The sequence below is a fragment of the Crocuta crocuta genome, unplaced genomic scaffold, assembly GCF_008692635.1.
Source record: "Crocuta crocuta isolate KB4526 unplaced genomic scaffold, BGI_CrCroc_1.0 scaffold367, whole genome shotgun sequence".
NCBI lineage: Eukaryota > Metazoa > Chordata > Mammalia > Carnivora > Hyaenidae > Crocuta > Crocuta crocuta.
In genome coordinates, this window is record NW_027527936.1 from 2730513 (window position 1) to 2752827 (window position 22315).

The window sequence follows — 22315 nt, forward strand, 5'->3', positions numbered from 1 at the left end:
TGACCTCCTGGCATCAGCCGCAAGGAAGGCAGACTGTTCAGCCTCGTTAATCCCCTTGCTGGCTGGTTTAGCAGCCCCTGCTGGGGCCGGAGGCACGGGGCCCTGGCCTCTAGCTCCAGAACAGCCTGGCGGGGAGCCGTGGCTTCTGCACATTCCTGGGGTTCAGGCTGCCCCTCCTAGCTGCCCACCCCTCCCTTCCCATCCCAGCTCAGCCCTCTGGAGCAGAGGAATGTTTAACTCTCCTCGAGCTCATTAGCAATCCCCTCACGTTCAGTTTGGCCCCACGGGCACCACCGGGCGTGGGTGCACGGGGAATGCCACAATCGTGCGCCTACTCTGGCCAACGTCCCCCCCCTCCCGGCTGCCCCCTCCATCCCCAGCGGCCCACCTGCCTTTCCTGGACCGCACTGGGGGAAAGCAGGGTCCTGCTGTGGACNNNNCGTCCCCAGGCTGCTCCCTCACATTCTTCACGTGGCTATGCAAACGAGAGGGTGCCAGGCACTGCGCAGACAATGGCTGCCCTGTGCGCCCGCCCAGGGCGTGGGCCCCTGGTATGGCCTGCAGCTCCAGCAGCTGGGGGCAGGGGTGGGCGCTGTTGGCCTGCAGCTCCGAACACCGGGCCCCCCCTCTGCATTGGGAAGACCAGAGCCACATGGGTCCACATACGCACAGCCACTTCCTGGGATACCCCAGGAGTCTCCAAACTCAGAGGTGGCCTAGAGCTGTTGTAGACAAGTCAGGGCTGAGCTGGGATCCCTTTTCTACCTCAGACAGTTCAGATGTGGTACGATCAGGGGGAAGAGAGGACATTGCTGGAGCCCAGCGCAAGAGACTTCCGGGGATGCGGTGAGCATCCTTTCTGCACCCAGAACCATCTAGTCCTCAAGGCAGCCCTTCTTGGCGTGCAGGCCCTCCACTGGTAAGGAGCCGAGGCAGAGAGGTAGCCTACCCTGGCTGAGGACGCAGCAGATCTGTGCGCTAGCGCCACAATCACCCCACACCCTGCCTTCCTGAGGAGGCTCTCTGATGAATGCGGGGGCTGAGAGCCGAAGAGGGCAAGTGAGCCACTTGGGGTCACACAGCTGTCCCCAGCTGTCTGGGGCTGCTGAGGCCTCAGAGATATCGGGATGATTGCACACCCCTCCATCCAGGTCATCCCTCCCTCGTACTGGGGACCCAGAGCCACTTTGTGGTCCAGAATGAGGCTCACGTCCCCTCTGAAGCTCTTCTGTGTAACCCTCCTCTTTGTTATTTGAGGTCTCAAGTCTGCTCTACCAGAATGTTCTCTCCTACCCTGAGGGCCTTTTGGAATTCAGATCCTGCTCCTGGGTGGAGTTCCCTGCTACCCCTGCAGTCCAGTGACTCCCAGGCATGCGGGGACAGCAGGAACGTTCAGGGTCCCTACTCAACCTCCATTAGGAACTCATTAGAACCTGCCCTGGGGTGCCACACATCCCTGTTTATTTATTTATTTTTAAAATTTTTAATGTTTTATTTATTTCTGAGAGAGAGGGAGAGACAGCTTGAGCAGGGGAAATTCAGAGAGAGAGGGAGACACAGAATCTGAAGCAGGCTCCAGGCTCTGAGCTGGCTGTCAGCACAAAGCCTGATGCGGGGCTCAAACCCACGAACCGTGAGATCATGACCTGAGCCAAAGTCGGATGCTCGACTGACTGAGCCACCCAGGCGCCCCTGTTTAACAAGTGCTTTCACATAGGTTAAAAGGCTCTGGTTTTACTTCTGCCACTAAAAAGCTGTGTGACATTAGGCAAGTCCCTTAGCCCCTCTGAGATAAAATAGGGACAATAGCACTGGCCCTGTCTGGCTCATGAGGGGGGTTATAGGGATCAAGTAATGGGTGAAAGTCCTTTGGAAAACATAACATACCTAAAGAAATGTGGCTAAGCTCTTCTAAAAAGACTCCCGCTGGGCGAGACCCCCTGCCCGCCCCCCGCTTTGCCCTCTTGTTCTGGGTATGTGTTGGCTGCCTGTGACTGGAGACCCACAGCCACGTTGTGCCCAGCAGTACCTGGCAGAGAGCCCTGCTTAGCAGATACGTGTTGATCATTGACTGATTGGTTTGGGGATTAAATGTTTCTGCCTCCCTCCTGGTGAAACACTGGAGCTGTTTCCCAGGCCGTCTCCCGCTGCCAGCCAGCAGGGCCCTGATTCAGTCGGCTGCCATCCAGCGCACCCTCAGCACCCACCACCTCAAGTGTTGGGGGCGCAGGAGGTGGTACCGGTCTTAACTTCCCCGCAGCTGAGACTCAGACTCTCCTGTGGAAACACAGGTTGGGGGGACACCTGGGTGGCTTAGTCAGTTGAGTGTCCGACTTCAGCTCAGGTCACGATCTCATGGTCCATGAGTTCGAGCCCCACAATCGGGCTCTGTGCTGACAGCTGAGCTTGGAGCATGCTTTGAATTCTGTGTCTCCCTCTCTCTCTGCCCCTCCCCAGTTCATGTTCTGTCTCTCTCTGTCTCTCAAAAATTAACGGTAAAAAAAAGAAAAGAAACACAGGCTGGGAATGGTTAAGACTTGCTTCTGGCCACACAGCCAGGTTCCCCACACTTCATCCAGGGATGGGGGGGGCGGGCGGGTCTCTGCAATGCGTGTGGCTGCTGGTGGCATCATCTCCTTCCCAAACAACCCTGAGCCCAAGCTCTCTTTGGTGCCCTTGCCAAGAGCCCTGCCAGAGGCCTGGGGCACCAGAGACCAGCTCCTTCCGGGTCTGCATCTTCCTCCTGTCTGCCACCCGGGTTGTCTCCCATCCCTGCTAGCGCTCCCATGGTGCTGTCCCTTCATCTCACGCAGAATTCCCCCCAGGCTCGGCCAAGCAGTCACAGCCAGGACTCTGCCATCGTTCCCCTGCTTCCCGGACAACTAGTCCCCACCCCCAATTACATGCACTTTTCCCGGTTCTGTGGACGGTGAGAACACTTGGCCTTTCCTGACAATCGGCTGTCTCTGTGTGGTTGGCATACCGTGAAATTGTAAAGGTCATCATCTGCCTTAATGTGGAAACTTCTGGAGGACCAGAATCGGGCCGATGTAGCTTTCTGTTCTGTTGAGTGTCTACTACATGCTAAGCACGGTGCCAGGTGCGTTAGGAGCATTCCCTCGTTACTCCTGTCAGGCATCCTGGGCGGTAAGGGCCCTGGTCCTGTGTTACTGGGGAGGACACGTACTCTGAGGTCGCACGACTCCCAGGGTGGAAGTGAGCTTTGTCCAGCCCTGACCGTGGGCAAAGCTCATGCTCCTTCCATCAGTGCGTCCTCTCTCCCTATGGCAAGTGCGTCACCAAACAGGACACTCTGCCAGTACCTGGCAGAGGAGTGACGGCCCCTTGCCCTTGAGCACGCTCACACCTGCTGCTGTCTCCCACATTAAGAACAGCTGCTCCTCCACATCTCCCTCCAGCTCCTCCCAATGCCCCCACGAAGAGCTGAGCTCCTGAGAAGAGCTGTCTACACCCGCCTTTGCCACTTCACACTCTTCCCCTCTTGCGAGGCGCTCCAGCTCACCTTTCGTCCACATGGCCTCTCCAGTGTCTCTTGCCGGGCTCCCGTGGATCTCCACGTCACCTGGTCCCGAGCGGCTCCTCCGTTCCCATCTGCTCAGCCTCTCAGCAGCACTGCCGCCTGCTCCCTGCTCCTACGTGAAGCTGTTGCCATTGGCCACCAGGACGCCGTCCCTTTTGGCTCCCCTGCTCACGGCCGTCCCCCATCCTCTGTGGGGTCCCGCCGCCCCACCAGGCTCAGTCTTCTGCCTCTTCCTGTCTACACTGACCTCAGCCTCCCTGCGTTGAACACCATCCACAGCTGTGGCGGCTCCCAAAGTTACGGCCCCTCCCTCCTCCTCTCCCTAAACTCCGGATCCATTCATCCGACCATCTAGTTGACACTTCTGCTTCCAGGCCCAACAGGCTCCTTGAACTCAAGCATAACACTCGTTACACTGGGCTTCCAGTTCCACGCCCAGCGCCATCTCTCTGCAGTCTCCCTGTCGGGGGAAAGCAGCTCCGTTCTTCCAAGTGCTTAGACTGGAAGCCTTCACGACGCTCCGTTTCCTCACACCACCCGACCCACCAGCGACTCCTGCGGGCTCTACTGCAAAAACAGGTCCAGAACCTGATTGTTTCTACCACCTTCCCGCTGTCACCTTGATCCGCATCAGCCTCCCCTCCCCCACTGGGGACTGCCGCAGCCTCCTCATCTGGTCCGTGCCCCAAAGCCCCTTCTCCACACACACCCTTCACCGAGGCCTTGGCAATGTCAGCAGATGCTGTCACTCCTCCGAAGGCTTCTGTCTCCCTGAGTCACAGCCAAAGTGCCCACAGTGACCAGCGAGGCCCCTGAGATGCCCATCTCATTGGCTGTCCTCCTCCTTGCCCACTCTGTGCCATGTCCGCCTCCTTGTCAAGCCCCCGCCTCCTCTGGGCCCGACTTGCTTTCTTTTCTACCTTGGAAGGTCATACACGCATGCGCGAGCACATGCACACACGTTTACGTTTGTCACCTGTCTCCCCTACTACAATAGCAGCTCTGTGAGGCCAGGGACTTGTTTGCCACTGTATCCCCACCAGTAGGCACTTAGCTGGTGCTCAGCACGTCGCTCCTGGCTGAGTGAATAAATGAGGACCCAGAGTGCAGGTACCCCGCAGCCTCTCGGGCCCAGGAGGAGGGATGGGCTGTGGCACGGAGAGCAGTCCGCTCCTGTCTCTCGGGGGCGTGCGCTGTTCTGCACGCGAAGGCCCCGAGACTACGGGGACTCTGAGGCCAGACCGCAGAGCAGGACGCATGTGGCTGACATGGGGGCACTATGCCAGGGCACTGCTGACCGGCTGGTGGCTGCCAGAGAGGGATTAAGAATAATCCCTACCATTCATCCAGAGCGTTCCAGTTTACGAAGTGCTGTCACAGCCGATAACCGAAGCCGGGCCACACAACTGCCAGGAGGTGGGCTGAGCGAGGCCCAGGGGCCCCGCTGTACCGATGACAACGCTGAGGTCCCTGAGGTTAAGTGTCTGGCCCGAGGCTGCACAGAAGTGGCGGAGCCGGGCCCTGCGCCAGGGCTCCCCACGCGGCCCTGGAGCTGCGTCCTGCCCAGTGATCTTTACCAAGTGACAGTTCTACAGCAGGTGGGCACATTTCTACCCTCTCAACAAACCACTGAGTAAAAAAACCCCACACATCATTTATTCTTTGGTTGTCTACACAGACACTTAAATACTGTATTGCTGTCACGCGGCTGCCTGTGCAGGCCCCAGGGGTGGCTCGGGGCCTGCGTCCGTCCTGAGCCCTCGGCCGGGTCCGAGGGAGAGCGGGCCGTCCTGCCACGTCCACTTCGGGGAGCGGGAGCACCGTGCAGACGGCTGTGAGCCAGGTCCTGTTGGCCGGGCAGCAGACAGAGCTTCCCCGTGGCTCCGCAGCCCCCACCCAGGGGCCGGCCGGTCCAGGGCGCGGGACAGTTCCTTGAGGCGGGTCCGGCCACCCGTCCCCAGTGAGCTGGACGCTGTCAGAGCTCATCCTTGCGTCCCGCCTCACTGCCGGAGAGAGACTCCTCGACGGGCTTGGGGGGCCCCTCCTGGGAGAGGTCCATCTCTTCTGGACTGAAGAGCATCTTCACCAGGTCATCTGCCTGCACCCTGTCCTGCAAGGACAAACCCCTGCCCATTCAGAGAGGCCTCTGGGCCAGGCGCTCCCCTTTCAGGCACCTCGTCCTGGAGAACAAGAGTCTTCCGCCATGGCTTCTGAGCATCTCTCTTTCCCAGCAGCTCCTCCTCTCCGGGCAGACAGCCGGGGTGCTGCCCAGCCAGGAGCCAGGCACCAGGACTGTCCCCCATCTTGGCATCCCTGACCTGCAGCCCCGTTTATAAGTAAGGAAAAAGGACCGAGGAGGACAAGGCGACGTGACCGCGGTGACATGCCGCCGGAGGAAGGGACCTTTGTGGACTCGCGGCCTGGGCTCTTGTCATGTCTAAGCCACTGGCACTGAGACTGGGGAAGGTGGGAGCAGAACCCGAGCCCTTCCGGGAACAGACCACAGTGGCCCCAAGTGCTCTCACCCGCTCACTGTGCCGGGCGTCCAAGGTGAACCACAGGGCGATGGCACAGCGCTGCCCTCTGGTGACAGCCCTCACTCCGTGCGGGTTTTCCGTGCCTGAAGAGAATCCCACGGCCCTCCCACATTGGGGCTGCACTTCTGCCTGAGGGAGACACAAAGTGTGGGCGGGGGTGGGGATGGGATGGTACTCGGACGGAGACTGTAACCTGTCTTCAGAAGGGACACAGGATCATCAGGATCCAGGGTCAGGGGTGGTTCCTCAGCCTGGCTTCCCAGAGACCAGAGCTGGAGAGGTGGCCAGTCAGAGGAGTGAGGGACACATCTCAAAGCTCCTCGGCATCCCGGCTTGAGGAGGGGATCCCTGGCCACTCGGCCCTTGGTGCTTTGGGGGTTTCTGTCTCCCAGGGATGGGGACAAGGGCACACTCACTGTCACAGTCTTGGCATCTAGTTCAGTGAAATAGAAGGTTCCTCCATCGAAGTCTCCATTTAGATAAAGAATAGCACTGGGAACAACAGACAGCGTCTCACCAGGGGTCTCCTCCTCCTCTCCCTTCTCCCCCTCCGCTCCCCTCCCCGCTACTCCCCCACAACCCACAGCTCCAGTTCCTTCATCTCCAGGAGCTCCTAGCCTGCAGCTGGAGGGTGGCTTTCATGGAAAGAGAGCTTTCTAGACCCTTCTCCGAAGCCTCAAACATGACCCCAGCCTTCCCACCCCTCCACCCTCGCTCCAGAGAATCTGCTCTCCTCCCCATCGCGCTACACTGTCCGACCTCCTAGCCAGGAGGTGTGGAGATAGGGACTGGATTCTGGGGACAGCTGGGCCCACACCTCCATGTGCGTGTGTTGGGGAGGGGGGACAGCTGTCACCTGTAGTCCCGGAAGGTGTAAGCGGGGGGCTCCTTGATGCACACGAGGGCTTCAGCGTTCAGGATGCAGTTGTCCACGTGGACTGGGTGGCTGCTGTCCTTCCTCTCAGCCTGTGCCTCTGGGGCCGGGGTAACGCACATTAAGGCGGAGGCACCTCAGGAGATATGCAGCTCTCCTGCTGCCACCGGGGTACTTCCCCAAGTGCATCCGGGTCTATGGGCATGGCCAATGGACTAGGGGGTCGCTGGCTGAGCCACCGGCCCAGAGGCCAGGACAAATCTGCAGGTTACCTGGGAAGGTTCTTGGTGGGGAACCAGGTGCAGCGAGTAGGGTCAGGAGGCTCTAGCCAAGGGCCGGTCCTGCACTGAGCTGCACGACCCCAGCTTTCTGGCTACGATACAAAGCAGGAATCCCCAGGGAAGTAAAAATGAGGTGTCCGGAGGGTGGCGGGATGCAGGCAGGGTGCAGTGAGGAGCCAAGGTAAGGACCGCACGGAGGGGAACGGACAGGAGCAAAGGTAAAGAGTTAGCGGGGCGCCTGGGGGGCTCAGTCAGTTAAGAGTCCGACTTTGGCTCAGGTCATAATCTCACAGTTCGTGAGTTCGAGCCCCGCATCGGGTGAGCTCGACCTTCAGGCTCCGTGCTGATAGTGCAGAGTGTGCATAGGATTCTCTCTCCCTTTCTCTCTGCCCCTCGGGGGATTCTTTCTCTCTCCCTCTCTCTGCCCCTCGCTCACTTGTGCACTTTCTCTCAAGGAATTGGACAGTCTACTGACTGAGCCAGCTGGTGCTGGCTTAATCTGCCCTGACTTATAAAATTAGATCTCTCACAGATTTGGTATTTAACCATTTGTGACAGAGAACTTGTAACTTAGCTCATGACTGCTCTACACACCTGCATGTCTAACACCACTGCTGAGAGCCAATGGCCTACGGGATGAAAACCAACTCCTGAATGTAGCTCTCCACAATCTGGCTTCTGAAGGCCTGTCCAGCCTTATCTGACTGCCCTGACTCCAACCCCACTCCCCAGAAATGGGCACTTCCTTAGTCCCCACCGCCAGGTTGCCAATGCCTACCCTCATTTGCACATGCTGTTCCTTCTGGCTTGAGCAACCTCTCATCACCTGGGCACTCCACAACTCCTATTCACCCTGTGTAACTCATCACCTCCTCTGGGAAGTCCTCCTATCCTCCCAGTTGACTCACTGTAACTTCCTGGGCTGCACTGATCACACTGGGGGAACTTTCTGGTTCCCCGACTAGGATGAAAAGGACCGCGTCCTCCGTTCCCCTCCACGTCCTCAGCACCAGTGCCAGGCGCAGCGTGTGCTCAGCGAAAGCGGCAGGGATGGAGAAGGCCCACCTTCGATGGCGGTGCGGCACACCAGGTGTGAGTAGGAGAAGTAGAGGGGGGTGTCCAGGCGGAAGTAGGACTCCATGACGCGCCGCACCTTCTCGGTCACGTTGTAATACAGGTGGGCGCTCTGCAGGGGAACCTTCCCTTCCTGTCCCAGCTGCCAAGGGGACCAGCAGTGAGCTGCCCTGAACGCCCGTTGTGGGCGGACAGGGCCCACGAGGCACCAGGCCCTACTTGCCCCTCGCCCAAAGTGCTGCCCCTGCACCCACGCACGTCGACCCTCCCATGTTACACCCGCCCCTCCTACACCCTTCTCTTCATAAACAGTTTGTGCAGCCCTTCAGAAAGCACTCTCCCAGCTCTGGACACCGGTCTGGTCTTGCTGCCTCACTTGGATCTCATGGAGTTCATACCCCCCCCCACCCCCTCACCCNCTCTCTCTCTGCCCCTCCCTTGTTCATCCTCCGTCTCTCTCTCTCTCTCAAAAATAAATAAACATTAAAAAATTTTCAAAAAAATAAATAAATAAAATGAGGATCTCCATCTGCCCCACCCACCTCCCAGGCAGTTATGAGGATCCAGAGAAACAACAGAGTGAAAACAAAGGAATGCCCATGCCGACAAATTCTTTTCATGTGCTAACCTTGTTAAATTAACAACTGTCCACTTAAGCCCCCGTAGAGCAAAGGCCAGCCTCCCCTTTTATCCGTCCCTCCGTGCTGGGGACCTACTGGAGACACAGTTCAACTCCACCTATTTACTGAGGCCCCACTGTGTGCCCAGCTGCCACAAGGGTCTCACTCCTGAAGGTGGCACATCTTCCAACAAGTATGCACACGAGCAGACCCCGTGCAAGCACAGAGGAGGCTGCCATGGTAGCTCAAAAGAAAGAGGGAGGGCATCCCCAGGGCTGGGAGATTAAGAAAGGCTTCACGGGCAGAGATGACGCGGCGCGCCCTGGGAGGAGGGACAGGCTGGAGGAAGAGCAGCCCAGGGCAGATGAACACAAGGTATCAGCAGGGGAAGAGCTCGACATGACATGAGGTGAAAGGGGCAGGCAGGGTGGGTAGGGCAGGGTCCTTGTGTTTGGAAGACTGGTCTAGCGATGCGGTAGGGGGGAGGACAGACCAAGGAGGGGCAGGAGTGCAGACAGCGGGTGCTGGGGGCCTGCGGCAGCGGGGGGAGGAGAGGCCTGGGGAGGCAGGTGAGGACAAGCAGCCTCAGCACAGCTTGGAGGGGGCAGGCAAGGGGGCAGAGCCCTCCGATCCAGAGGCTTGGTAACAGGCTGCATGATGGAAGCAGGAGACAGGATGAGGTCTGTGCTATAAACACTGACTGCGGCGAGCTGACCTAGCGCTGCAGTGACACAGGAGTCCTATTTCCTAACCAGAGGCCAGTCGTCAGGGCCCTTTCTGGGTGGAAGTCCTGGCGAGTTAGGAAGGGCACCGGGCGAGGCTAAGCCTGGCCCAGGTCCTGGGGCTGGTCAGCCGGCGTGGGGACACCTGCTTGCTGAGTCCATGACAGCCGTAGACGCCCGGGCTCTGACCTCTCACCTTCCCGGGTCAGCCTGCTCACATCCAGCGACTCCTTGGTCTTCTCTTCCACCAGGGTCTCAATCTCCTTCATGAGGTTGCCGATCTCCTGGGAGATGCGGACGGCTGTTTCCCGTTCTGACCTGTGAGCACGGCCACCCTGAGGACTGTGTTCCGGGGCCACCCTGGCCCCCACCCCAGCCTCCCAGCCTGGACCAGCCCCCACCCCCCTGCCAGGAGTTCACATCTGCCTGGGCTCAGGAAGCCTGGAGTGCCTCATCAGGCCGGTCCAGCCATGCAGTTTCTTCAGGGGCCTCACTTTTGTTTCTCTTGCAATCTTTTGGGAATCACCTCTTCTGGAGTCCATGAATCCTAAAAGCAGGTCAGGAGGAAAATCAGCGCTGTAGGGTGGCCCGCATCACCCTCCAGGTCTCCACGCGTAGCAGAGCCTACAGCAGGACCCGCCTCACCGCCTGCCTCCTTTCAGGAGGTAAAGTGAGGCGGGGGAGCCGGAGCCACCTCTGGCTGCCCAGGACCCCCTCTGCCTTCCTCTGGTTCTCGTCCACAGGTTTCACAGATCCCATGTCTGGCTCAGCCCCCTGAAGGTTTGCTCCCCAGAGCCACACAGCCACCCCGCCGCCCCACCCCCCAGCTCCCGCATCCTGGCTCACCGGGTCAACGAAGGGAATTCCGAAAACATCGTAAGCAAAGAAGAGCAGTTCTTTCTCCAGCAGGCTGCGCTGTCGGTACTCCCGGGCACTCTGAGGAAAAGGAGTGGAAGGAAGGCCCTGGAACTCAGCCCTGTTAGCTCTGCGGCGGGGGTGGGAGGGGAGAGTTCAACCCCATGTCCTGCACTGTGGCTCCCAGCGTGACCTAAGGCTGCTCTCCCACCACCACGAGTACTAGTGTGTCTGTTCTCCAGTTTGGGACAGAAGGCTCAGCTCTGTGCTCCAGGGTTCCTCTGGCACAAGCAATGCCTCTGAGGGTGGCCTAAGACCCCTTGTCTCCTCCCTTTAATCTCCGAGACAGGAAATCTGATGATTCTCAGGAGATGGGGAAACATTCCTCAAAGAAGGAGAGTTCTTTACGGACTTCCATGGGGGTTCAATGCTGAGGCAGGGGACCTAGGGGCTCCCTGTCCCTTAACCTTTACAGCCACCTTTGAAGTTGATACTATTCATTTTACAGACAAAGACACTGAGGAGCAGAGGGGATATGGGACCTGTTTAAGGTAACACTATAGGAAATAGAGCAGAGACTGACATTCAGACCCAGGTCTTCCCAAAACTAAATCCCACGTGATTTTAGTTAGGGCCCTGCCTCCGCCCTGACTCTGAGCAGCCTGGATCCCTCCCGGAGTCCTGCGGCTACAGCTAGAGCAGTGGCTCCGGCCTGCTGGCCCTCCCCACACGTGCTCACAGGGAGGGTTACCCAGGGCAGGGAAACTAAATACCTTCTAGGGTCACATCTCTCCCTAGGTGCCCTGCTAGCCTCCAAGCCGCAGAATGAGGAAAGAAGAGAAAAAGAAGACACCATCAGTTGAAAGAAAAGATGAGGGCAGTAAGGAAAATGTTAACAAGACGTCAGTGAGCTCTATAACATCTATCATATTTACCCAACGGGGAGATGGAAAATTTCTCCTAAGGAGTTTAAGTGGTTCACCAAGTGCTAGACACCCAGCTGGGTGCGTTCTCCCATTTAGCCCTCTCCCACAGCTCTATGAGGCTGCTAGGAGGCAAATCCCACTCCTATGTTTATTCACTGGGCAATGATTTGTGGAGCGTCAGCTACGAGCCAGGAACTGTGTCAGCCCTGGGGTAACGCAGGGACAGAGGCGGGTCCCCACTACCAGCCACAGGCCACTGTGGGAGTTAGCCCATCTCCTGGAGCTGGAATGTCCTCCTCTGTAAAGTGGGAGAATAGCGCCCCCTATCAGGGCTGCTGTGGGGATGAAATGAGATGACGGTGTGAACCACACAGCACAGTGCGTGGCCTGGGACAGGGCTCAGCAGACGCTAGTTACCTTCTCTCCAGAAAGGAGAGCTCTAGTTAAAAGTGGTTTATTTCCCACTCTGTCTCAAACTCACTAATATGACCATTAAGTGGGGGGGAAAGGGTCTTGACTGAGCAAGACAAAGACACCTTGAAAAGCACCATCTCAAATGAGACGGTCTCCATCTAGTGGCCAAAGAGGACAACTACAAGGTCCGGTCTCCACAGGAGAGGGGATGGCAAGAGAAGGGTTATTTCTATTTGGAGACTAGGGATTCCAGAGCCAGGAAGGAAGAACCTTGTTGTTGTTTTTTTCCTCCAGGGCAAGCTGGTGGCCCCACGTCACCGTATGATAACCAAATGAGACAAAATCTATGAAAGAATTTTTCAGACTAAATGCCACACACGTTGGAAGTGTGCTCATTTTCAATAGCTCCACAATGGCCACAATGGGAAATCAGCTGCTGCCTCGTTCTCTACCTCCTTCTCCTGGTGAACAGGGGAAAACTTAGCTACCTGGGGCTGCCGTACAGGCAGGGCGGACCCGTGAGGAAAGTGCCCTGCTCCACCCCTGTGTGCCCGAGCTAGGTGGGCAGCACCACACGTGCATCTCCAAAGCTGGAAACTCGGTTCTAGTTAGATAGGAAGATGGAGGGGTGACCCATTCTGCTCACGCCACCTCCTACTCCACCAAGCCAGTTCCCTCCTCCAGCCACTGCCTCCCTGGGCCCAGCAGCACCCCTCTGCACCCCCACTGTAGCCCTGCACTGGTCTCCTGCTTCTAGCTCCTTCCCGTTCTGAGCCTTGCACCATTACAGCTGCTCGGGCTACTGTTTAAATCCCTTCGAGCACCCACCGCTGTCTGCCTTATGGAATAGAGGCCAAGGTCTGGGGAAGGCACTCAAAACCCTTCACAATCTGACTCTCCCAGGCCTCATCTTCTGTATCTCCCCAGTATCATCTTCCATTTACGTGGGACAATTGTCCAGGTTATTTGCACATGCTGTTCTTCATATAAAAGGCCCCTCCATGCCTCATTCACCTGCTGAAGGTTTTTTTTTTTTAATGTTTTTTAATTTATTTTTGAGAGAGAGAGAGACAACGTGAGCAGGGGAGGGTCAGAGAGAGGGAGATACAGAATCCGAAACAGGCACCAGGCTCTGAGCTGGCTGTCAGCACAGAGCCCGACGCGGGGCTCGAACCCACAAACCGTGAGATCTTGACCTGAGCCGAAGTCGGACGCTTAACCGACTAAGCCACCCAGGCGCCCCTGAAGGTTTTTAAAACTAAATGTCAACAGCACTTCCTCTTGAAACCTAATGACTTGTCAGTTGATTATTTCCCCCCTTTTTTTTTTTAATTTGAGAGAGAAAAGAGAGAGAGAGCATATGATCAGGGGAAAAGGGAAGAGGGGAAGAGAGAGAGACACAGAGAGACAGACAGAGAGAGAATTTTAAGCAGGGTCCACACTTTGCATAGAGCCCGGCGTGGGTCTCGATGCTATGACCCTGGGATCATGACCTGAGCCAAAATCAAGAATCTGATGCTCAACTGACTGAGCCACCGAGGCACCCCAGTCAATTCTTTCTCTTCCATGCTTCTGCTACAGCTTGCATACATATCCACTATTAGATTTACTACAGTAGTCTGTGAATTTTGGATTAAATACCTTTCTGTATCATTAGTGCCCTATGGTTGTGCTTTTTTTTTATTTAAATAAAATTTTTAATGTTTATTTATTTTTGAGAGAAAGGCAGAGACAGAAAGCGAGCAGGGGAGGGGCAGAGAGAGAGGGAGACAGAATCCAAAGCAAGCTACAGGCTCTGAGCTGTCAGCACAGAGCCTGACATGGGGCTCAAACCCATGAACCGTGAGATCACAACCTGAGCTAATGTCAGACGCTCAACTAACTGAGCCACCCAGCTGCCTCACAGCCACCTTGTTTCAAGAGATGGCTGAGGTAAGAGGTGAGGAAACCGGCCACTGGCTGCTTGTGGTGTGTACCATCAGCAAGACCTCCGTGATGCTACCTGTCCACAAAACACCGAGGAGACACTCGTGCCTGTAGGCTTACAAAGTGCATTTACACTCAGTATGTCATCTGACCCTCACGCTCACCTTGTGTTAAAGAAAGAGTTAAGAACCACAATCCCATCCTATAGAAGGAACAACCAAGACTCAGAGGGGCCATGCCGTGTGCCTGAGATGCCACATGATGTGTGGAAGTTTACACAGCTACTAAGTGGAGGAGTGGGTGCCTGAGCTCAGACCAGTGACTTCAAATCCAACTCACTGTTCTGGGCTCCAGGAGAGGGTCGGGTGTGTGCAAGGCATATGTACAAATATCAAGGATCATAGTATCACATTTCACTAAGTTTAAAAGACAGAATTTTCTGTGTTTTTAAGTACAAAAATAATACCATTTGCTGAAGGGAATTTAGAAAGTATAGGGGCGTCTGGGTGGCTCAGTTGGTTAAGTGTCCACTTTGGCTCAGGTCATGATCTCATGGTTCGTGGGTTCGAGCCCCATGTCGGGCTCGGTGCTGACAGCTTAGAGCCTGGAGGCTGCTTTGGATTATGTGTCTCCCTCTCTCTCTGTCCCTCCCCCCCACCTTGTGCTCTGTCTGTTTTTAAAATAAATAAACATAAAAAAAATTAAAAATAAATTAAAAATAATAAAAAAAGTAAATCTAAATAGGCAAGATACAAACATCACCCATATTCCACCACCTAGAAATAACCACTGAACATGTCGGAGAGTTTCACTTTGGTCACTGCGTCTGCTCGGGAGGGAGGTGGGCCTAGTGCTGACAGAGGGAGAGCTCAGCTCACACAGCGGCAGAAAGAAGGGACAGGGAGGAAACGGAGGCAAGAAAACAGGTGAGTGAAAAAAGCATTTAGCTTCAAGTAACAAAATGATAGATGTTGGCCAAACGGTATCAAGCCTCAGAGCAGAGGTGCCGAGAAAGGGGAAAAGGAGTGCTCGCATTGCAATTCTGCTTTTCTTTTGTGACTCAGACAACAGACTTCTGGGCCCCGATCACACTGGGTAAGGCTGCTCCCTTGCTGCTGAGTGACACGTGCGTTAGTGCCCTCACACCTCCTGCTCAAGCAGTACCAGANACACACTCTCTGCCCTTTGGTCTGGGTTTGGTTGGCGACTGCCCTAACTAACGCGAGTCTCTCACCTCACGGGGGCCAATGGATCTGGCTGGTTCTTCTCCGAGCATGGCTGTGTAGTAGGCCAGGTTCTGGTTCATCACCTCATCGTTGGGGAAGAAGAGGAGATAGGTCTTGGCACATTCAATAGCCTGTGTATAATTCCCAACTGTGAAGCAAAATAAATAAATAAATAAATAAATAAATAAATAAATGGCTGGGAGGAGAGGGTCTAATCCTGGGTACCAGGAGCCACCGGTGCTGAGTCTCAGCGCAGCTCGAGGCGGTGATGACACGCACGGCGGCCCTGCTACCTAACATAGCCGCCTGATCTGAGGGGGGAATGCTAGAATAAGAACAGAAGTTACATAAACGTAGAATATAGAATTGATTTAAGGCACTCAACACCCTCAGGCCTGCCTAGTGTTGAATGCCCACAACTTTAACTTTTCACAAGTAATTGAAACATTAGCCTCACAGGAGGCCAATTTCAGGAACAGTCCCATCTTCGTACCTTCTTTTCCCTACAGATTTTCAGAAGATGGGGACAGAGTGAAGGATCGCTCTCATTCACATGTGTTGGGTCTCCCTAACTCAACTATAAACATCTCATATTCAGGCCACCCAGCTGGCTCAAGTCAGAAGAGCATTTGACTCTTGATCACAGGGTCATACGTTCAAGGCCCGCATTGGGTGTAGAGATTTAAAAAAAATTTTTTTTTTATGTTTTATTTATTTCTGAGAGAGAGAGAGAGACAGCATGAGCAGGGGAGGGTCAGAGAGAGAGGGAGACACAGAATCTGAAGCAGGCTCCAGGCTCTGAGCTAGCTGTCAGCACAGAGCCTGATGCGGGGTTCGAACCCACGAACTGCGAGGTCATGACCTGAGCCGAAGCCAGACGCCCAACTGACTGAGTCACCCAGGCGCCCCTAGAGATTTCTTAAAAACAAAACAAAACCAAAAACTAGAAGCCTATCTTCTAAAAAAAAAAAAAAAAAAAGAAGAAAGAAAGAAAAAGAAATAAATACCTCATACTCTTGAGTATGTGGTGATGCTTAGCACATGGAAAGTATTCAGTAAGGACCTGCTCACTTGCTGCTTGTTTGGATACTGGCAGCCCCCCGCCCAGCGGTCCTAGGAAGAAGGGCTGGAAAATGTCCTGTGAACTGGTTTAAACGGTAGTAATGGTAGAATGCCCTTGCCTTTGCTCTACTTTAACTCAGATGGAAAATCAGGTTATAAATGTTATAGAAGGGATGAGAGAGCGGTCCTAAGTCTCCCTCTCCCAGCTTTGCTGGCTGCTGGCCTCGGCTTCTGGGGTCGGTGGCTTGTCACAAAGCACCCAGGGGCCACCCTGCTGGGTGCCTCCCACAGTCACAATGAGAAGGCAAACATGTTGAGGCAGCACGGGGGCCACCGTCCCTGCCTACCTGGCTCTGGGCTTCCCACTGAGAAGCGGCGGAGAAGGAAGAAAGTGGGCCTTACTGTTATAGTAGGCAAACTGCAGATAGTTATAATGTGACGGGAGGAAGTCTTCAAAGGGCTTCTCTCGGCTCGGGTGGGAGGCGAGCTCTGTGACGCAGTTCTGCTTACAGCTGAGGACCTGGATGTAATGATCTGAAAGGAATCGAAGAGGGGAGTAACCAGCAGGTCCATCTTCAGGATTCAGATTCTGGTGAAGACGAACAGGGTCAAGCGGAAGGAACTTTCAGGCCGATTCTCAGCTGGCGGGGATTTAGGTTTGAGGTGGAAGCCGCTGTGGGCGCATTGTCACCGCGTGGCCCCGGGCGCCCCTCGCGGGGGGGGGGGGGCAGGGACAGGCCAGGGCAGGCCCGCGGCCGCGCACCTGCAATGGCCTGGAAGAGGTCCGCGTTGTACTCCAGGTAGTTGTAGCCGTCATAGTCGTAAGGCCCCTCGCAGAGCGCGCGACACTCCGCGTCCGCCACCCAGTACTCCCGCAGCGCCGCCTCCAGGTGGGCCACCGCTTCGTGCGGCTGCTCCTCCGAGTAGAGCCGCACTCCCAGCCGGAACTCGTGCTACTGGGAGGAAGGGGGGACTCACCTGCGGGCCACACGCAGCCCCGGGCCCCTGGCCCTCGCCGCCTCCTCCCCCCGCTCCCCCCCTGCCCCCGGCCACCTACACGGGCATCCTCATGGCCTGCCTCGAGTTAGGGACGCAAAACGGTGGCTGCTACCCAGTGGAGACCTTTTGTAAATGGCCTTCACAGGTTTCTCTGCACATTCAAAAGCATTTAACTCAATCTAGATAAAAGATACGCGGGAGTTCATTGTCATTTTCTTGTACTTTTCTGTAGGGATCATAGTGTTTAAAATAAAGACTTCATGAAAAAGAACTCTAGATGCTAGAATGAGGTCTGGGCTGATGGTAGCAATCTTCGCAGCACAAGGGGTGACGTGAGCTGGAGATGACTGCAGAATGGGTTTGGCTGTCTGTGAGACACAGCTCCCGTTCTCGTGCACAATAACTATTCTCATTTGTCACAGAATCAATATCACACACACACACACACACACACTCATTCACACAGTGTGTAGTTGCAGAATGTATTCAATGTACACAATTTACTTTTAAAAGTCATTTTGGTATTGTTTGTTTCTAATATCTCTACTTCTAACCTGTTAAAACTTAAGAGAACATGAGCTCTTTATAAAATGCTATTACCATCACAGGTACTATCTGTTGTGGGACATGGACTTCTGCTAAACAAACAGAATAAGATCATCAGGGAACATTGCACCGCTTATTGTAGTGAAAGCAAAAACCTACACAGTAAATTAATACAATTATGCAGAAAATGGACTATCAGGCAACCATTAAAAATTGTATTTTCAAAGAAAATCCGAAGACATGAGAGAAGCCTCATGATATGGTGTTAGTTCCAAAAGGATTTTGAAAAATACATACACAATATGATACCAAATTAGATTTAAAAATTAAGATATAGTGGAGATGCCTGGTGGCTGAGTCAGTTAAGCATCCACCTATTGGTTTTGGCTCAGGTCCTGATCTCATGGGTTGTGGAACTGAGTCCCAGATCTGGCTCTGTACTGACAATATGAAGCCTGCTTGGGATTCTCTCTCTTCCTCTCTTTCTTTCCTTCCCTGACTTGTGCTCTCTTTCTCTCTCAAAATAAATAAATAAACATTAAAAAAAAATTAAGATATAGAAGACTTTAAAAATAGGCTAAAATACGAACTACTGTTTTTTTTTTTATTTTTTAAAATACTTATTTATTTTTGAGAGAGAGAGAGAAAGACAGCATTAATAAGGACAGGCAGAGAGAAATGGAGACACAGAATCCAAAGCAGGCTCCAGGCTCCAAGCTGTTAACACAGAGACAGATGCAGGTCTCAAACCCACGAGCTGTGAGATTATGACCTGAGCCACCCAGATGCCCAGAACTACTGGTTAAGGTGGCAGTATTACAGATGATTACTTTCTGCTTTATACTTAACTGCATTGGGGTGCCTGGGTGGCTCAGTCGGTTAAGCATCCGACTTCAGCTCAGGTCATGATCTCACAGTTTGTGGGTTCGAGCCCCAAGTCGGGCTCTATGCTGACAGCTAGCTCAGAGCCCAGCGCCTGCTTCAGATTCTGTATCTCTCTGACCCTCCCCTGCTCATGCTGCCTCTCTCTCTCTCTCAGAAATAAAACATTAAAAAAAAAATTTATACTTAACTGCATTTTTCTAGTGTTGTACAATGGACATCTACTACTTCTGTAATCAGAAAACAAGCCTAGTAAAGGTCATTTTAATAAAAAGAGAGAGAGGGGGGCGCCTGGGTGGCTTTCAGTCAGTTAAGCGTTCGACTTCGGCTCAGGTTATAATCTCATGGTTCGTGGGTTCAAGCCCGGCATCGGGCTCCATGCTGGCAGCTCGGAGCCTGGACCCAGCTTCGGATTCTGTGTGTGTGTGTGTGTGTGTGTGTCTCTCTCTCTGCCCTTCCCCCGTTCGCGCTCTGTTTCTCAAAAGTAAATAAACCTTAAAAAAATTAAAAATAATAAAAAGAGAGAAAGAGAAAGGGACACAGTTTTTTTCACCATATGGGGTTTGGCCTCAAGATCCTTGAAGTCGTCCTTCTTCACTCCAGACATGGTTTCGTAATAGTCCAGATTCTGCCGCATCTCCATGTGTTCAGGGTTGCCCACAAAGAAGGTGTGTGCCGCTGCTACCGCTTTCTCCAGCTTGTTTATCTAAGAATAAAGCACAAGAACATAATCCTCACATCCAAACCCTGAAGGTTTGTGTCCAAATGCACGGTCCATGGTAAACAGGAAATCCCAGCCTTCCTGAACCTTCCACTTAAAACAGTATGCTCCAGAGCCTTGCCAGCCCCAGAAAACACATCTACTGCAGGAACTACATCCCAGAAATTAGGAGTACAGAGCCCTGGGCAGAATCAGTCACTTCCCCAATCAGGCGTAGCAGTGCCCCAAATCATGGGAGGTAAACCTTCAACAGAGCAAACGTGCTATTTTTAAACAAAGGTCATATTGTGAGGGGCAGTACTATGGAAAACTGACTGCCCAAATAGTATATTCTCAAGATTCAGATGTGGCAACTGAGCTGAAAAAAGTATAAGTCTTCAAGAATTTAGTAGTAGAGGAAAAAAAGCAGCTAACAATGATGCTGCGCCTAAGGATTTTCCTAGAAGAGGCTTTTCTTTTCTTTTCTTTCTTTTTTCTTCCTTTCTTTCTTTCTTTTTTTTTTTTTGCTTAAAATATAATCATGAGTTTTTGACATATTCAAGGAAAAGATGGGTGACTGAAAAATCTCAAGGTCTCATACAAAATCCAGACATGGCATCTTCTGACTCGAAGCCCAGGGCTCATGAGGGTCAAACAAGTGGTTATACTGAAATCTGAGAAAACTGTGGTATGTGCCACAATAATGCCCATAGCAGTGGACGGTGTTAAACAGGTTCCTATGTAGAAGCTAAAATAAGTCACTGATGATCTAATGATTAACGTGGGCTTCAGTGTCACACAGACCTGTGACAAAGCTAGATTTAGTCAGTAACTTGCTGGGGCTTTAGATAAGTCACTTAAAGTTTACTCTCTAAATTCAGTTCCCGAATCTGTTTCATCTGCAGAGAGCAGTCACTAACTCACAGGGTTGTTGAGAACAACCTAATTCTAATATATGGTGCTGGGCACATACTATGTGCTCAATAAATGTTAGCTGGTATAATCAATATGCTAACAATTTTTTCCGTTTCCTCTTACCATCAGTACTAGTAAATGCACTTTAAATAAGGAGTCGGCCCTGGCTCAGATCCTAAAATAGGTAAGTGACCCCGAGTCAATAATGGCCATCTCTGTACCTTTTTTGTTAATTGTACAATTAGAAATTCTCCCACGTTTATCCCCTTTATGGATTTATTCTCCCACCGTTATCTCTCTACATTGCTTGTGCATTTCCTCCTCTTTTCTCTCTCCACCCCCAGTCCTACTTTACCAAGCACCAAGGCACCTAATTTCCTTCTCTCATGTGGACAACCCACACTCATCCCCTAATGGTTAGCCCCGCCACCTCTTTCTCCTTCTCCCAAGGCTTATTCCACATTCCAGAATTAGCAATCTACGACCAGATTCTGACACTGGCTCCTGAAGCCTGCAGAGCATTCTTCTTAGTCTGGCCTCACTTTACCTGGAATGGCCGTTCTTCCTCCCCTCTAGTGAGATTTAGGACCGACTTCAATTGTCAACTCTTCTTTCAGTCTCCCTGGTTTCTCTGAAACAAAGCTAGGTTCTACCTCCTTTGTGCTCCCACAGCCCTATATACACACCCTTTTTAGCCTCTTCTATAGTGATTGATAGGGAAGCGATGTGAAACAAAACAAGGTAAAGTTAAGCATTTTAATGACCTGTACAAGACCTGGAATGTAGTAGGTACATTTGTCAAAGAATGTTAGAAAGTGCTGTTAAGTGACAGGACCAAAGACATGACCCACTTATTTTGGTTCCAAATACAGTACTTTCCCAAGTAACAAGGAGGAAGGGAACAGAATTATGTAAGCAAAATGTGTGGAGAGGTGGGCGTCTGGTGCCCATGGTTCTCTAAGTCTCTCTTTAGGGGGAACTGAAGGTCTGTTAAACTATGGATATAATAAATATGCAGCATAGCTCCTTCTTCTTTGTTTTCCCCCAATAAAATGGGGCTAATAATAGCACCTACCTTACAGGATATTGACAAGATCTGGGCAAATGAATCAATAAATACAAAGTTCTTAAAATAGTATCTGGAAGTATGTGTTGGCTATCATCATCACCACCACCACAAGCCAAGGACGCTCCAAATCCATGTATACACTTGGACTTAAGCCACTCTGGAATTCCTAAAAATGCTCATTTTTCTTTGAAAACCTGACAGTAGCCAGAAGGTCCCCCCACAGCCCTAGTGGCTAGACAGCCCCTACCGGCGACGTGGCAACCTCACGTCCCGAAAGAGAGCTGCTGCACTCATGCGGCAGGAAAAGCATCACTGGACAACCAACCGGAAGGAGGATATTGTAGAAAGGTCCTAGCTTCTCTCTCGGACACTTACAATGAAATCCGGAGGAGAGACCCGAACTGCCGCTTTAGTTTCCCCTAGCAGGCCTCCCGGGGAACACAAGGCCAAGTTTTGCTTGGTCCGTGCCTTAACCCCAGGCTGGACCTTTGGGATTACCATCTGCCTATGCGAACCTGGCGTCGCAGGTCTTCCGGCAGTGTCCCTCTTCTCCCTGGGTCCGAGGAGAGCTCCCTGGCCAGGAGGCCACCGTCCCTCTCCACGGACACTTCCCCGACCCCCCATCCCCACCCCCCCGGGGGCGCNCCCCCCATCCCCCGCCCCCCGAGTTCGCCCGGGTCATTTGCAACCGCGCCCAGAAAGATCCCTGCTGCCCGGGGCCGGACAGGTCTGCACCTTGAAGTAGGCGACCTGGAGGTAGTTGTAGGGGCTCCGCTTGCGGAACTCCAACTCCAGCTCCTCGCTGAGCGAGTGGGCGGCGGGCGGCCCGAGGCAGCGGCGCAAGCAGGCGGCGCGACGCAGCAGGCCCCCAAAGAAGCGCAAGTCCTGCAGGGCGGCGGCGCCGGAGGCCTGCGCCAGGCTCGGGGACGGGTCGGGCTCCAGCCCTCNCGCTCCATGCTCAGGACCACCCCTGCCCAGTCCCCGCGCGCGTAGGCCGCGGTTCCCTCCGCGAAGAGCAGATCAGGCGCAGGCACGTCCCATCCCGCCTCGGACTCGACCTCGGCCCGGGAGGCAGCGGCGGCAATCGCCAGCAGTGTGGTCAGCAGCCTCAAAGCGCGTGCAGCCATGGCAGCCTCAGACCTAACG

General features: G+C 53.7%; 1 protein-coding gene across 1 annotated transcript; it reads right to left on the reverse strand.

Moving 5' to 3' along the window:
- Positions 1-5175: 5175 nt before the first annotated feature.
- P3H1 (prolyl 3-hydroxylase 1) lies at positions 5176-22309 on the reverse strand. Its single transcript, XM_077752178.1, is given in 15 exon segments — positions 5176-5651; positions 6067-6207; positions 6495-6570; positions 6935-7052; positions 8299-8449; positions 9421-9577; positions 9749-9967; positions 10144-10196; positions 10496-10585; positions 15005-15144; positions 16461-16592; positions 16822-17011; positions 19039-19191; positions 21905-22113; positions 22116-22309. Coding segments are annotated over 15 exon segments (2145 nt in total). The 5' UTR covers positions 22297-22309; the 3' UTR covers positions 5176-5516.
- Positions 22310-22315: the final 6 nt, after the last annotated feature.